General features: G+C 42.2%; 1 protein-coding gene across 1 annotated transcript in view; it reads right to left on the minus strand.

Moving 5' to 3' along the window:
• Positions 1–453: 453 nt before the first annotated feature.
• The window catches only part of NSMCE4A (NSE4 homolog A, SMC5-SMC6 complex component), a 14,807-nt gene continuing 802 nt past the window's right edge, over positions 454–14,458 (minus strand). The window contains exons 2-11 of the mRNA XM_029200962.1: positions 13,615–13,692; positions 10,640–10,770; positions 8,275–8,426; positions 5,981–6,080; positions 5,145–5,235; positions 4,205–4,299; positions 2,995–3,043; positions 2,171–2,262; positions 1,994–2,080; positions 454–618 (exon numbers count right to left, since the gene is read on the minus strand). Of these exons, the coding sequence (XP_029056795.1) occupies positions 2,006–2,080; positions 2,171–2,262; positions 2,995–3,043; positions 4,205–4,299; positions 5,145–5,235; positions 5,981–6,080; positions 8,275–8,426; positions 10,640–10,770; positions 13,615–13,692 (863 nt within the window). The 3' untranslated portion in view covers positions 454–618; positions 1,994–2,005. The remainder of the gene's footprint in view (positions 619–1,993; positions 2,081–2,170; positions 2,263–2,994; positions 3,044–4,204; positions 4,300–5,144; positions 5,236–5,980; positions 6,081–8,274; positions 8,427–10,639; positions 10,771–13,614; positions 13,693–14,458) is intronic.

The following is a 14,458-nucleotide window of genomic DNA, read 5'->3' on the forward strand; positions in this document are numbered from 1 at the left end:
AGGATGCAGAGATCCAGAGCCTCCACAGAAGAGACACCTCTACCTCTGACACCAGAGGGAAAGAGTGAGAAAGGATGGATATAGAAGTGTGGGAATGGGAAAAGGAAGCAACTAGGACTCAGAGAACATCAAGGACAGACTTGAAGGCCCTGCACCCACGGGAGCAGCATCTCTCCACCCTGTCGTACGGGTTTTCTCTGTGGCAGTCAGCAGCCCTCAAGTACAAAGGGAGGACTGCTGGTAAGATGGATCCAAAGCGGTCTGGCGTGGCTTGAAAGAGGGCTGAGTCGTTTCTTGTGTGTAAATCACAGGCTGAATCCTATAAAATTGCTGATATTTGACTGTATTTTACTTCAAAAAACCCAACAATTTCATATGGTGCCACGTAATATTTGTGGACTTGACTAGACTTGACTTGACTCCCCAAGAACAGAAAATAAAGAATAACTACAATTATTTGTGAATATGGCAGTGAACCTCCTTTAATCAAAGACGACCCATTAACTATCAAAAGCTATACTTTACTAAAAACAATCTGTCTTTAAGAATGTTTAATCACACAGTATGTACAATACAATGTGCCGCTTTCCTTTTTGGACCTCGCTATCCACTTGAGTCCTAAAAGAAGGGGGAAAGAGCTGGTTAACAGTTTATAAATGACGAAAGTTCATTCAAGATGCACACATGAAATCTAACAGCCAGCCCCTCCTCAGTGAGGAGGGCCCAAGTAAACACACATTATATATCTTACATGAATTCTCTTTCCTTCAATTATCTTGGAACAAAAGAAGCTCAATTAATTGAAGCACATGTTAAGAGTTTACATTAATTGTTGCAAGATATTTGAACCCAGGTAACGTTTACAGTATAAATTCTTGGCTACTCTTTATGCTGTGATTTTACTCTGTCCATCATGGACAGTATCAGGAAACACTGGTCACCATCATTTTACTTGGATTGTAGCAGAGAATTTAATGTATTGATGGATGCAATGAAAAGATAAATATTTTGTTAAATTTTTAAATGCTCAAATAATCCCCAATATATTGTGGGGATGAGTATCTTAGGGTAGGTAAACAGTTACTGAACTTTTTTCCTCAAAGTCAGTAGCTTTCTTCAATATCTACTAATAAATGTTATTGTCTTTGAAATTGAATTCCAAAATCTCATTGGAATATAATAAAGAGCATACAAAATCAAGCTTAGGGCTTAAGGGAAAGATGCTGTTTCGTGTATAGTTTCAGTAGACATTTGATTTCTTTTAAAAATAAAGCTATTTTTCCTTAAAAAACGTTTACATTAAGTACTAAAAAGCTAATTTTAATTCTCCAAATCATAGAAAATTTGAGCTAGAAAAAAAAGTCTTAGCAACTATCTAATTCAGAACCTCCCCCCATTTCATAGATAGATTTATAGAGAAGGAAAACAAAGCTGGGTGAGATTGACCTGCCCAACATTTTAAAGGGGCAGAGCCAACAGAATCCAGTCTTCTGATTCCCATCCATAGCTGTGTGCAGTACAGATCATTACTAAGATTTCCTCCCACCAATGTTCTCCATAAAGATGAAGAATTACTTCAAAAGCATAACTCAAATTTCAGAAATGCCCATTACCAACATCATTCCAAGGTAATTCCGTCTTAATCCTCCTTTTCTACTTTGTACCTATAAAGTAAGCGAACCTAATGGGACAATGAACAAAACTGATGGGAGGATTCAATATTCCACTTATCTACTTTATCCATTTGTTTGGGCGTAAAAAAAGCCAAACCAAGAACAATCCCTGCTCTGTCTCTTTCAACGGCAAGTCTTAACAACACCAAAGTAATCAATCCAAAGAAGGGAACTTGCAACCTCTAGGTCCTGTTCTGCATTTTTCAGCAGTTACACACAGTTCTAAAAATGGGGCACTAGAGGGAAGCAAAATCCAAATTTCACCAGAATGTGAAAAAAAACTTTAATAAATACGTGCAGCTTCCCATAGGAAATGTTACCTTCAGCTGGTGTCAAGCACTTAGCCTCTGCCGACTTTGACTTGAAGTAATCATAGGCTCTGAGATCTCAAAGGTCTTCACAATCTCCTGGCAGGGAACAAAGAACATTTGGGCACTGGGTTTACAGCAAAGGAATTCTTGAAGACGAACTGCCCAAGGCAACATGCAGAGCATTACCTCCCAGTCACGGTAACTCAAAGCTATAATTCCCTGATTCCTAATTTGAGTGTTTTGGTCAATTCCTCCACTTTCTTCGTTAATAACAGGCTCTGTTTGAAAGACAAAGTTTTCAAAAGTTATCAAGTCAGAAGAGGTAATCTGAACAGAAACCAATGAATAATAGGAATGAAACCTGTATCGACAAGATACTTAGAATATTACATATTTATTAGGATTTCATGCATTACTGTGCTGTATTATTACAATAGCAAGTAGTCCCGTTTGCTTCCATTCAGAAAAAAAATGTGGTAGAATAACACATTCCAATCATTTGAAAAACTCTGCATATCTATGAACCAACCACAGAGCTAAGGCCTAGTGGGTCCAACATGAAATTAAGAACTTTTAAAGGAAGACATAAGTGCAATGAAAGAACTTCATTCTCTACAGGAGACCTTAGAAGGCAAAGAGTAATGGAGAGTGTGAATCACTCAACAAAGAATTAAAGATTCGAGCTGCTGGCATTAGGGTTAAAATAGAAAGAAGGAAACTACAAAAATAACTGCAATTACAAGCTTTCTAAATTAAAATTTAAGGGAAATTATATAATTTCTTGTTCGTCTTCACAGCAATAGATGTTCAATCAATGACACAGATGAATCCATAGGTTTTAAACTATGATTAAGTTTTCAGCATTTTCAGTTAGTTGAAGAAGACACAGCATTGTAAAGTTTGTTACCTAAAATAAAAACTAGTTTACATTTAATAAAATACATTTCACAAACTCTAGTAACAAGTACACTTTCTCTAAAACTAATTTTTCTGAACATAGAATCATTTACCTATTATTGGCAGTCGGTCTTGGTCAAGTCTTATTCTTGCAAACCCATCCTAAAACACAAATGTGATTTTAGGAGAAGACTAAAATTTAGATTCAAAACCCATAACCACTGGATGAAAAAATTACTCAATTAGAAAATTCTAAATCTTAGACAATCAAAGTGTACCGTAACAATAATGAGGAGTTTATATGGACAAGCCTTCTCTAACATCTTTCTCGACACGGGGTATCCCTCAGGTTCTAATCAGCTCTTTTACAACCGCATCCTGAGGAGCTCTTAAATAAAACTGTAACCATCTTGACTCTTTGACTGATTCATACTTTTTGAATATTCCACTTTTTATTTTTATTATTATTTTTTGTCTGTGCCACTTGGCTTGTGGGATCTTAGTTCCCCCACCAGGGACTGAACCCGGGCCCCTCAGCAGTGAGAGTGTGGAGTCCTAACCACTGGATAGCCAGGGAACTCCTGAATATCCACATTTTATAATGCATAATTCTACCATTTACCATTGACAAAATATGCCTTTGTTATCATTTCTGGAAAAATACTTTCGTCAATACAAGATTTTTGCATAAGATGAAAATCGAACTCATCTTACAAGTGCAGGAATGCAACCTGACAGAAGACTAAAGACAGCCTAGAGCAAATTCTCAAAGTACATTTCTGAGTACTTTTTTTTTTTTCCTAAACCATCTATTTTGAAATTACTTCAAACTTAAGAGTTACAAGACTACTGTAAAGACCTCCCAGATAATCCTTTACCCAGAGTCACCAATTGTTTGACTTTTGCCATATTTACATTATTGCTTTCTCTCTCTATATATTAATTTTTATGAGTGATGGACAATCTGTTCCTTTTCCCTAAGACTTCAGTGTATGTTTCTTGAAAACAAGAATATGCTCGTACATAACATGACAACTACCAAGTTTGGGAAATTTAACATTTACATCATACAGTTATCTAATCTATAAGTTCCATATTCAAATTTTGCCAATTCTTTCTCTAAAAAATTTCTATAATGTAAAAGCAAGCATGTAAGTTTTTAGCTAGTTCCTTCTGCCTATGACTTGTCAATGTTTTGCTACACTGGGTCTAAAACACTTATTGGTTAGTACAAATTCCTTTGCCAGCTCCCATCTATACCTGTTATTATTTACCCTTTTAAAAGCATATAAAAACAATTAGAGAAATAATCTTAAATCTTACCCTTATAATAAAAGAAACATGAAAGATGTTTTCCACTGTTCGGGCAAAAGAATGTGGATCAACCACAAAGTCAAAGAAGGACATCGGAGTATCAGCTACAGACAAAAGAGGAAAAAAATTCTTCAGTACAGGAAAAGTTGTTTTTGCTTATCAGTTAAAACCAATACTCTCTAGTGTCAGCCAGAGAAAGGAAATGGGCATTCATCCTGTTGTGGGATGGAAATCAATACAACCCTGCTGGAGGGCAATCTTGTGTACCTGCTAAAAATCTGTAAGCTGTCCTACAGAAATATTAGCACATGTGCGCAAAGTTATGTGCCAAGATTTTTCACTCCAGCAGTTTACACAAGAGTAAAATGTTATAAAGAACTTGCCCACTAATAGAGGATTTGTTAAATATATTTATGATACAGCCACCCAGTGGGAATCACTGAAAAGAATAAGCGGGATCTTATGTATTTATATGGGAAAATGTCCACATGGAGAAGTCATATTGCAGAATAATGTGTATATTATGATTAGCTTTGAAAAAAGCAAAAAACCGACAAAAAAAACCCCTACTTAGTTGCATATTTATTATGACATAAACATAAGAAAATCTGAAAATATACACATCACATTTTATAAGTGGCAACCTCTAGGGAGTGAGGACAGGTAGAATAGGTACTTGACTTCTTACTTTTCTCACTCCTATGGCATGTATTATTTTGTAACAGAAAAAATATCCCACCTTCTAAAGATAAAAATGAGAATTTACTACACCAATGTTCTCATGGAATTTCTAGAGAGGAGAAGCCTCATTAAAGACGTATGTCAAGAAAGAATCAAAATGATTCAAACATTACATATATGCCTTTTGAATAAAAATAACTTCTCACTGAAAGTGACACAGGCCTGATAAATACAAGTTGCTCCCTTTTGAGCTTGGTATCATACTTACGATCTTTTTGAAAATATGTTTGCAACAATCCCAAGATTCTTTCTACTTCTTTTTCTGTTGCTTCTTGATGAGATTCTTCCATTCTTTTTAACTGAAAATATAAAGTTGTTATCAAGCAGACTGACCTATTTGTCTGCCTGTTAACCTTTTCTGCTCTCTTACATGGCCAAACTCCTCTAAATATCTTTTATCTGGGATTGCTAGCAGTTTTTATCCCCATCTTACAACTAATAGTTAAAAAAGATTTTTCTGGTTTTAGTAACATTTTCATATTAATTTTCTAATAGAAGAGTAGCATTACCAAACCATTTTCAGGTTGAACATAAAATAGCAAAATACAAAAGGGACACTTTAGAACAGTGGCTCTCAACCGGGAGTGACTGTGCACCACCCCTCCCCCACCCCACTGATGGGCCATTTGCTAACATTTGGTTGTCATACTTGGGGTGGGGCAGGGGGAGTGAGAGGATGCTATTAACATCTAGTGGGAAGAGGCCAAGGATGCTGCTAAACATCCTGTAATACACAGGACAGCCTCTCACAACAAAGAATTATCCAGCCCAAATGCTGACAGTGCTGAGGTTAAGAAACCCTGGTTTGGGAGAACTAATCCAAACTATAGAAATGAGTTAAAACTAAGACAAGTGGTCAATCTGATAAAATGTTTAAAGGCTTAAACATGTCAAAAATGATTCAAACATTAAATGATTACTTTTAAGTGACAGAACCTGACTCCAGACCCTAAAGCTTAGAAAAGATGGCCAAAGTACATGTATATCATATTAATGGCTATTTGAAATTAGGTGTGTTAAAAAGCAACATGTGAAAAAACAAACCTCGTCAGGCATTGCCTGCTGCTCTTCTATCATCCGAACTTTTCTTGAACGCTCGGTTCGTGGCTTTGGCACAGGGCACTCTCCTTGTATTGAACCCAACCTAATGAAAAATACGCTCTCATGTCTTTTTTGGGGTTTTGTTTGTTTTTGTTTTTGCGGTACACTGGCCTCTCACTGTTGTGGCCTCTCCCGCTGCGGAGCACGGGCTCTGGACGCACAGGCTCAGCGGCCATGGCTCACGGGCCCAGCCGCTCCGCGGTATGTGGGATCTTCCCGGACCGGGGCACGAACCCGCGTCCCCTGCATCGGCAGGCGGACTCTCAACCACCACACCACCAGGGAAGCCCTTTTGTTTGTTTTTAAAACAAACTAATTTCACTAACTGAAAGCAGTTCCCATGGCATAGTCAAATTCACAACCAGGCATCAGTGATGTATGAGTGACATCAGACCACGACTCTTGTGTCAGGTTTGTAACACCCTTTCTGCTCCCTCTGTGTGTCTAAAAGAATTCTTAGGAGCTCGCCTCAATCACAGATACCTCCTCAACACCTTCGTATTTTACTCTGAACAGTAAGCCGGTGAATATGCCTGTGGTCCTCCCAGCTAGCCCGTTGTCTGTTTCACAAAGCCAACTTCAGAGATCAGGGGAAGGGAACGAACAGCTCCACTGGGGTTAAAATTTAAAAGCCTTTTGGTCTGGGGGTGCCAGGGCAGAGGCCCACAGCCTGGGAATCCAGAACACACCTGTCTTAGGAGATAACAGGTCAGGCAGAGGCCAAGGGATTCCTTTCCCATTTGGATTCCCTCCACCTTCCAAAAAAGCCCTACAGAGGTACCATGCAGAAACCAAGGCCCAGAGAATTTAGACCCATGTGGTCCCTACACTTGAGGAAATCAAAGTATACAGTAGAGATGGACAGATAAATATTCACGCACAAAGATCCATTTCCACATAATATGGTAGATCCTGTGGTGCTGTAGTGGAGCATTACTCAAGTGCTATGAGAGCATTTGGACAGAGAGATCTACCCAGACATGGGAGTGGTCTGGTTGGGAAAACTGATCCTACACTGATACCTGTGTCTAGAGAAGTCACTGGAGGCTTCCAAGCTGGTGCCTGTGGGAGAAGTAAACCTTACCAGATGGGAAAAAAAGGGGAAAGGACACTGCAGGCCAAGGGAACAAACAGCAAGTGCAAGGCTGCAAAGCTGTACATAAATCATTGCGGCTGCAAGTTGAGCTACATCATGAGATAAAGTTTAAGTCACACAACAAAAGGCTATCTTTAGATCCTAGGATTTATGACACAGCCTAGAACTCAGCAGCAAAAAAGGCTTGGACTTTTCCTATAGTAAGGAAGCTTGACCTTTTTGCTGTAACATACAGCGGTTCTGGGCACTTGAGTTAAGGGAAGTCTTGTTAAAAACAGATGCTGGGCCCCACGCCCCAGACGGACCACATCTGCATCTCCAAAGCCTTCTAACAGACACTACCAATCTCAGAAGGTTTAGAAGGGTAATCAGAATAGACAGATGCCCTGGAGCTATCCACTTAAGGAAGAAACCACTTGGGTGCTTACCCCAGAGAAGTTATCTACTATGTATTTAAAGGCAGTCTCACAGAAGAACCAGTAAGAGCTGTTCTTAGCTTCTCCATAGGACTGAGCTGGGAAATTAAGACAGAAGCCAATTCCATCTGAGTATAAAGAAAAGCTTTTCAAAATTAGAGTTGTATCCAAAAAATGAACTAGGCAGTTTATGTGATAGTGACTCAAGCAGTCTTCAAATATAAGTCAGAGATCATCTAACAGGAAACTATATGTAATAAATGGCACTTTACATATACTGGTAGAATTTTAAGACATCTTTCATAGGAGATATCATCCTCCTACCTGATAAGGACTTTAAAGATGATAAAACAAAGCCAGACATTATGCCACAGACCCAAAGTCTGCCACGCCAGAAAGCAAAGGAGCAACTAAGACCCGGCACAGCCAAATAAGTAAGTAAATAAATAAATATAAAAAAGAAAATAAAAGAAAGAAAGCTAAGGAGCCAGCAGGGTGCCCTGGTAAGGAGGTGCCAGCCCACGGCCTTTCCTCCTTAAATTAAGCAGGATGAGGGTCCATCCACATCAAGATTTTATGGGCTTTTAAATCAAAGTTTAGAAAGTCTCCAAACAACGTCATCATGATCGTCACCTCCACAATACCAAAGAATTTTTGCCCCTACAATAAAAAACAATTTAAGGTTTACAAACGGCTGGTGTGTCGGATTTTTAAAATAATCTTACAGAAAGTGGAATGTATGGGTTTTATTAAAGGTGTTTTCTGCTGTTCTGCCTGATATTTTCCAGGAGTCATAGACTATGAATTCAAAATCAGAACTATCTTCACCACGGATGAGTTCTTCAGCTTCTAGCGGATTTACACCCATATGTGTCAGCTACAAAAATGAAGGGAAACAAAAACCCCAGTTAAGCCACAAGCAATCATTCACCGTACCCAACCGTCTCTATCACTAAACAACAGGCCAGAGGCAAAGTCTGTTTTCGCTGTCCTAACACGTTGGCTAAATTTCTTATTATAAATTCCTATTTTCAAAGGTACCTTCTTTGTGGCAGAAAATATTCCTCAATGTACTCAGAACCTTTCGGTAAGAAAGCGAGATGATCCAGACCAATGGTTCTCACCAGAGTGATTCTGTACCCCCCGTGCCCCCGCAGGGGTCTTTTGGCTTCATGTCTGGAGACATTTTTGGCTGTCACAACTGGGTTGGGGGGAGGCGGAGAGGGCAGCGTTACTGGCAGCTGGTGGGCAGAAGCCAGGATGCTCTCAGTATCCTACAACAGGCCCCCACAACAAAGACTCAGCCAGCCCAAAATGTCCCTCGTGCCCAGCCTGAGAAACCTTGCTCTAGCCCCCTGCAGGCTGAGGGGTGGACGGACCAGAACTAAGCCCACCGGGAATTTCCGATCACCCATAGTTCACTTTTAAAGTATTAGCAAAGCTGAATTAGCATAAAAATATGACATGACATCCCCAAGCAAAAGTTCTGAGACAGAACAGGGAAGTTTAGCTGGCTTTGGATTTTCATTTTTCAGCCAACCTCCTGGAGACCTCTATTCAGCTCGTATCTCAGCATTTCCAGAAAGCAGGGGCCTAGCGTCAGGGAGAGAATCGTTCATCTTAAAACCGCCTTCCTGGGAAGAGTTGGCGGAAGTCTAATAATTCTGCTACCTGAAGCTATCTTACAGAAAGTGTATTACATTAAATTTGCTTTTATGAAAGTACACTTTTATTACACTATAAAATTATGAAATGCCTAGAGGTTATCAAATTAAAATGGTAGCATCATATATAAACAGTAATCAAAAACCCTCAGAGAGCTTCACCCGTTAAAGGCAGTTAAACTTTGAAGAAAAGAGAGGCTGCCAGAACCCGATCAGAGAGGCATGGTCAGCTCCACTCCGTTCTCCTGCCACCCTGTCCCACCACCGCACGCTTGGAGGAGCACATTTCAATTTTTGTCTGGTCAAATCTACCAATCTTTTCTTTATAGTCTTTTTATTTAGTGTCATACTTGAAAAGATCTTCCCTTCGCAGAGACTAGACAGCTATTAATTTCAGGTTTTATATGGACTGCTTTAAGACTTCTGGAATTTATTTTGATATGTTATTTAAAGTACAAAGCTCACCCTGATAAATAAAAGTAATTTTTAAAAAGATTACCCAATACATAGTTAACTTTATTTATTGAGCTATACATCAGTGTGCATTTTCCAAAATGCATGATACGTCAAAATTTAAAAGTTGTTAAAAAAGAAAATTTTAAGGTTTAAAATTTAAGTAGAGTAAATTTAAATTTTAAAAAAATCTAAGGTTTTAGAAACAACGAAAACCTCGTCTGCCTCATACCTTTACAAAATAATTTATCTGGTCAGGTCTCATGGTACTAAATCATTTTAATAACCTTTTAACAAACATTTGGTCAGAAAATCAATGTCCTAGCAGAAATGCTAGGATACAGGTTGGCTCAAAGTAGAACCAAGGAAAAAAAGACAACAGAGTAAGGTACAAAGTTAGTCTCCTTGTGCTTTTTTTTGGTAAATCCATCAAGGAAAAGTTTCCAAATTTCAGGTAACAGCCATTCAAACGTATTAAGAGGCAAAGACAGGTGAACAAAACAACAACAACAAAAAAAAACCAAAAGCAGAACCCCAGTCATATTCGGATGGTTCTGAAATATTCTCAAAGACAAATCAAAACATGGCCCCTCCACCAGACCTGTCATCTCCAGCTGAACTCTGCCATCTGCAGTGTGGGCTTTTGCCCAGCCTGGGACAAACGTCCTAGGTCACTGAGAATAAGCTGGAACACTTATGAACTGACAGCTGAGTGAGGAAAAAAATGGCCATTTGAAATAAACATAGCGCCCAGAGTCTTAGAAGGCTAGGAGATTTTCAAACTGCTCTAAACTGCCAACCTAGGTTCCACCACATAGCTCGACTGTCATCTGTTTAATCTGGTAAGATCTCTTTGGAGGAATCTGAGGCCCAAAAAAGGAAAAATGAAGTGAAAACCATTTGCAAGTAGATAATTATATAATATGTGACAGATGAAGCATTTTTTATTAAGATTCTGTAGCTTTGAACTTACTAGGGTTTCAACATATCTTAACATATCAAACGAGTTCAGATCAGAACGCAGCTGCTTTGCCTTCTCTTTGCCCAAATCTGAAGCCAAAACAAGAAAGTGGGCGTCTAGGACTGCTTCTCTTGCTCGGGACACTATTCAAAAAAGAAGGAAAACACACACATTACAACATACACATTATCCGCAGGTATTTTCCCAAAACTTCCAACTACACTTACTCCGCATTTCCCACGGGACCAAAAAAAATCTCAAACATCATCCATCTCCGTCTAAAAACTGGTTCCCCTGCCCAGCTCACCAAAATCTGAAATCAAAGCTAACCAGTCTTCCTAAAAGCCAACTCCCTCTGCACTTTTCCTACTCCCGGGAACTGAACCGCAATCTCGTAACAACCCCAGCTTAACAAAACCTCCATCATCTCCAACACCGGCTTTTCCCTTTGGCTCCAGCAACCCATCCCAGCCACTGTTAACACCGCACTGATGATGCAAGTCGAACTGAATGCCTGCTATGTGTAAGGCACCGTGCTGGGCGTGGGGGTTTGCCAACCAGCAACAGGCAAGTGGTCAAGGAGCCTCAGGTGAAATTAGCTGCGGGGCCGGCAATGGGAGATGCAGCCTCTACCTGGCAGCACAAGCACCACCAAATGAACAGTCTACGGGCAGCAGGGCCGTGACCGCTGAGGATGGACGATCCCAAGACGTTTGACAGAGGGCATGGGATTTAAGATAAGCTATAGGCAGAAAAAGATTTAAATAGGACAGAAGAAGGGAATGGGGCAGGGAAACCGAGGAGGAAGTTTGGGGAGGTGAGGGAAGGGTCCACTGGGGGAAACAGCAGGGCTGAGAGGAATGGGTTTAATCGGACTCCAAAGGGAACAGGCAGTGTGTAAAAAGCACTCCAGGAACATGGGCAAAGGCAAATGGAAAAGACACCCAAGAAGAGACAAATACACAAATACCTTTGCTTGGCTCACTCCCCAAGGCCATTTCGTTTGAATTACTATTTCCCGAACATTCCTCAGGCTGGTGAACTTACTGACTCCAGGCTTTGTATTTATACATCATTTTCTTTTTTTTTTTTTTTAACATTATCACAATTTTAAAAAATATTTATTTATTTATTTATTTATTTATTGGCTGCATTGGGTCTTCGCTGCTGAGCGCGGGCTTTCTCTAGTTGTGGCGACCAGGGGCTACTCTTCGTTGTGGTGTGCGGGCTTCTCATTGCGGTGGCTTCTCTTGTTGCAGAGCGCAGGCTCTAGGTGCGCAGGCTTCAGTAGTTGTGGAACAGGGGCTCAGTAGTTGTGGCTCGCGGGCTTTAGAACGCAGGCTCAGTAGTTGTGGCGCACGGGCTTAGTTGCTCCGCAGCATGTGGGACCTTCCCGGCCCAGGGCTCGAACCCACGTCGCCTGCATTGGCAGGCGGATTCTTAACCACTGCGCCACCAGCGAAGTCCCTTTCCTCAGTTTTAATTTAGGAGAATTACTGCGAAAGTGACAATGAGTGAGAGAACGAGGCAGAGGCAGAAGCTAGAGGGGCGGGTTCCTGGGCTGCTCTAGACCCCCCAGCACATCACTGTCACAGCACACACTGAGGAAAGTGCAGATCTCTCACGGATGGATCCAAGCCTCTAAAGAGTTAAAACTGAGAACATCAGATCCACGTCTACGGGGGATACAGAGTTCTGTGCTGGCTGACCACCTCCCAGGTCAGTTGTAAATAATTTTGCCTTAAAGAGGTGACCCAGCCAGCACAGTGGAAATGGCTGAGGGGGAAACGATCTGTTGATCGACAACTCTTAAGCTGGGTGAATAATAATAATAAGGGGGCGAAGGGGTCAAGAGTAACCTTGAGGAGCCAGCCTGGGGGGGTCCAGGCTTGGGAGAGAAGAAAAGCCTAGAGGGTGGAGGAGGGATTTCACAGGGTGAAAAGGAAAGGCTGGCTTAGGGAAGGTTTGCGGAAATTAGGTGAACTGGTAGACCAAGATGGGGGATGGTAAGTAGACCAAGATGGGGGATGGTAAGGAGGCGGCAGTCACAGCAAGAGAGACACAGATTTGAAAGCGTACAGATAGAAAATGTGCAAGTGGGTGACATTTAAACATCAGCCACACTAGCGAATGACCAGAAATAAACATTCTGGTCTTCAAAGAACATGAGGAATCGTGGTGTCTGGGCAGCGGCCGGCTCTGCCGGCTTCTTCACCCGCGTCTGCCTGCACCCTCCCTTTCCGCTCCCAATGGACTTAGGAGGGAAAAGTGGTCTGGGGACTCATCCTAGGGCTCTGTGACCCAGTGCCCACATCAGGGGCCTCTCTGACCTGTCCTCTGTCTTCAGACAGACAGACTGCTCTTACCACTAACACTGCTGCTGCTTTTCATTCAAACCAAGATTATTTTTTAGCGCCTCCTCCTTCTGCAACACAGGTCTAGAGTTCAGTGCTGAGATTTCTCTCTCTCTTTCTCACACCCCTTCCCCCATTAGAGACCAACAGGGCCACCTGTAGACATGGCTACCCCTACTGGGTTACAGGTGGACCAAGAGGAAGGAGCTGAGGGAGGGGAGGTCGGGAGGACAGGGAAAGAAACAGGACGTCAAGGTCCAGCTCAGTCCTTTCTTTTTAATTCATCCATTCAACCAATGCATTCTGGGGATACAGCAGTCAATACAGTAGAAAGATAATACACAGAAAGTTCTCAAATTTGAACAAGCAACAGGACCACCTGGGGGGCTTTGTCAGACACAGCCCCCCACCTCCCCAAATTTCATGTAAAGCCCTTACTATATGCTTAGGGAATGGTAAGTGCACAATAAAAGTAGTAGTAGTGCTACAGTGAAAAAGGTTCCAAAACTAGTTAAGCACTATTACAAATGTGGGAGTTGTCTGATGTCAATAATTCGCTTCTTATGTAAAACTAATGAAAATTATCCTAAAACATGATAACACAAAGCTTCCATACATAAAATAATGAATTACCTCCATTAAACAGGGTGTTGGCCTCTTCAAGGACCTCTGTTAACTTGTCGCTGGCATTCAATATATCCTCCCGGTTTTCTATTTAAAAAAATACAAGCTTTGGGAAGCGTGCTCATCATTCGCTAACAAATGGCTGACAAAGTGACCAGCTGCAGCAACACAGCCAAGCCCCGCCCCCTGCTCGCCGGGGAAATTACTTCCAACAGCTTTATCTCTTTAACCAAAACGGCCAGGCGAGAGAAAGATGACTGTACCCCTTTAGCAGAATGAACTTTAAAAGGGGACCCACTTGGCTCCCCCTAAACTTCACCCAAAGGCTCCACTCCTTCTGCAGCCTCTGAGGAGCGCTGCTAACAGTGGTTCTCAAACTCTGCAAGCCACAGGATCCCCTGGGCCACCTAGAGTTTCAGACTGGATAGGTCTGGAGTGCGGTCCGGGAATTTGAATTTCTGACAGTTCACGGGCGACGCTGCCGCGGGCGGGCGAGCGCTCGCTGGGAACCGCTGGATGCAAGAGAAGGAGCCCAGGCTCCGCGTGCCGTCTCTCCCCCTTCCCGACCATCTGGGCTCGCACGAGCGCCCGCCCGCGCCTGGCCTCCGGCGGTGCCGTCCTTCTCCTCGGGGACCTGCGCGCCCCGGCCAAGGTCGTGCAGCGCTATCCGCACGACGGATATGCGAGCGCCTCGCAAGCCAATCGAGGCGCGGCCAGGCGGCGCAGGGCTGGCCCCGGCCGCCGCCCGCGCCGCCCAGCGCCCGCGCCGCCCCGGAGGAGCCCGCATACCCGTCGCGCTGCTAGCGCTGCACGACCGCGCCCGGGGCGCGCAGGACCCCGAGGAGACGGCCGG

This window comes from Monodon monoceros, unplaced genomic scaffold, assembly GCF_005190385.1.
Source record: "Monodon monoceros isolate NGI ecotype Baffin Bay Population unplaced genomic scaffold, NGI_Narwhal_1 Super_Scaffold_4, whole genome shotgun sequence".
In the NCBI taxonomy this organism is placed as follows: Eukaryota; Metazoa; Chordata; class Mammalia; order Artiodactyla; family Monodontidae; genus Monodon; species Monodon monoceros.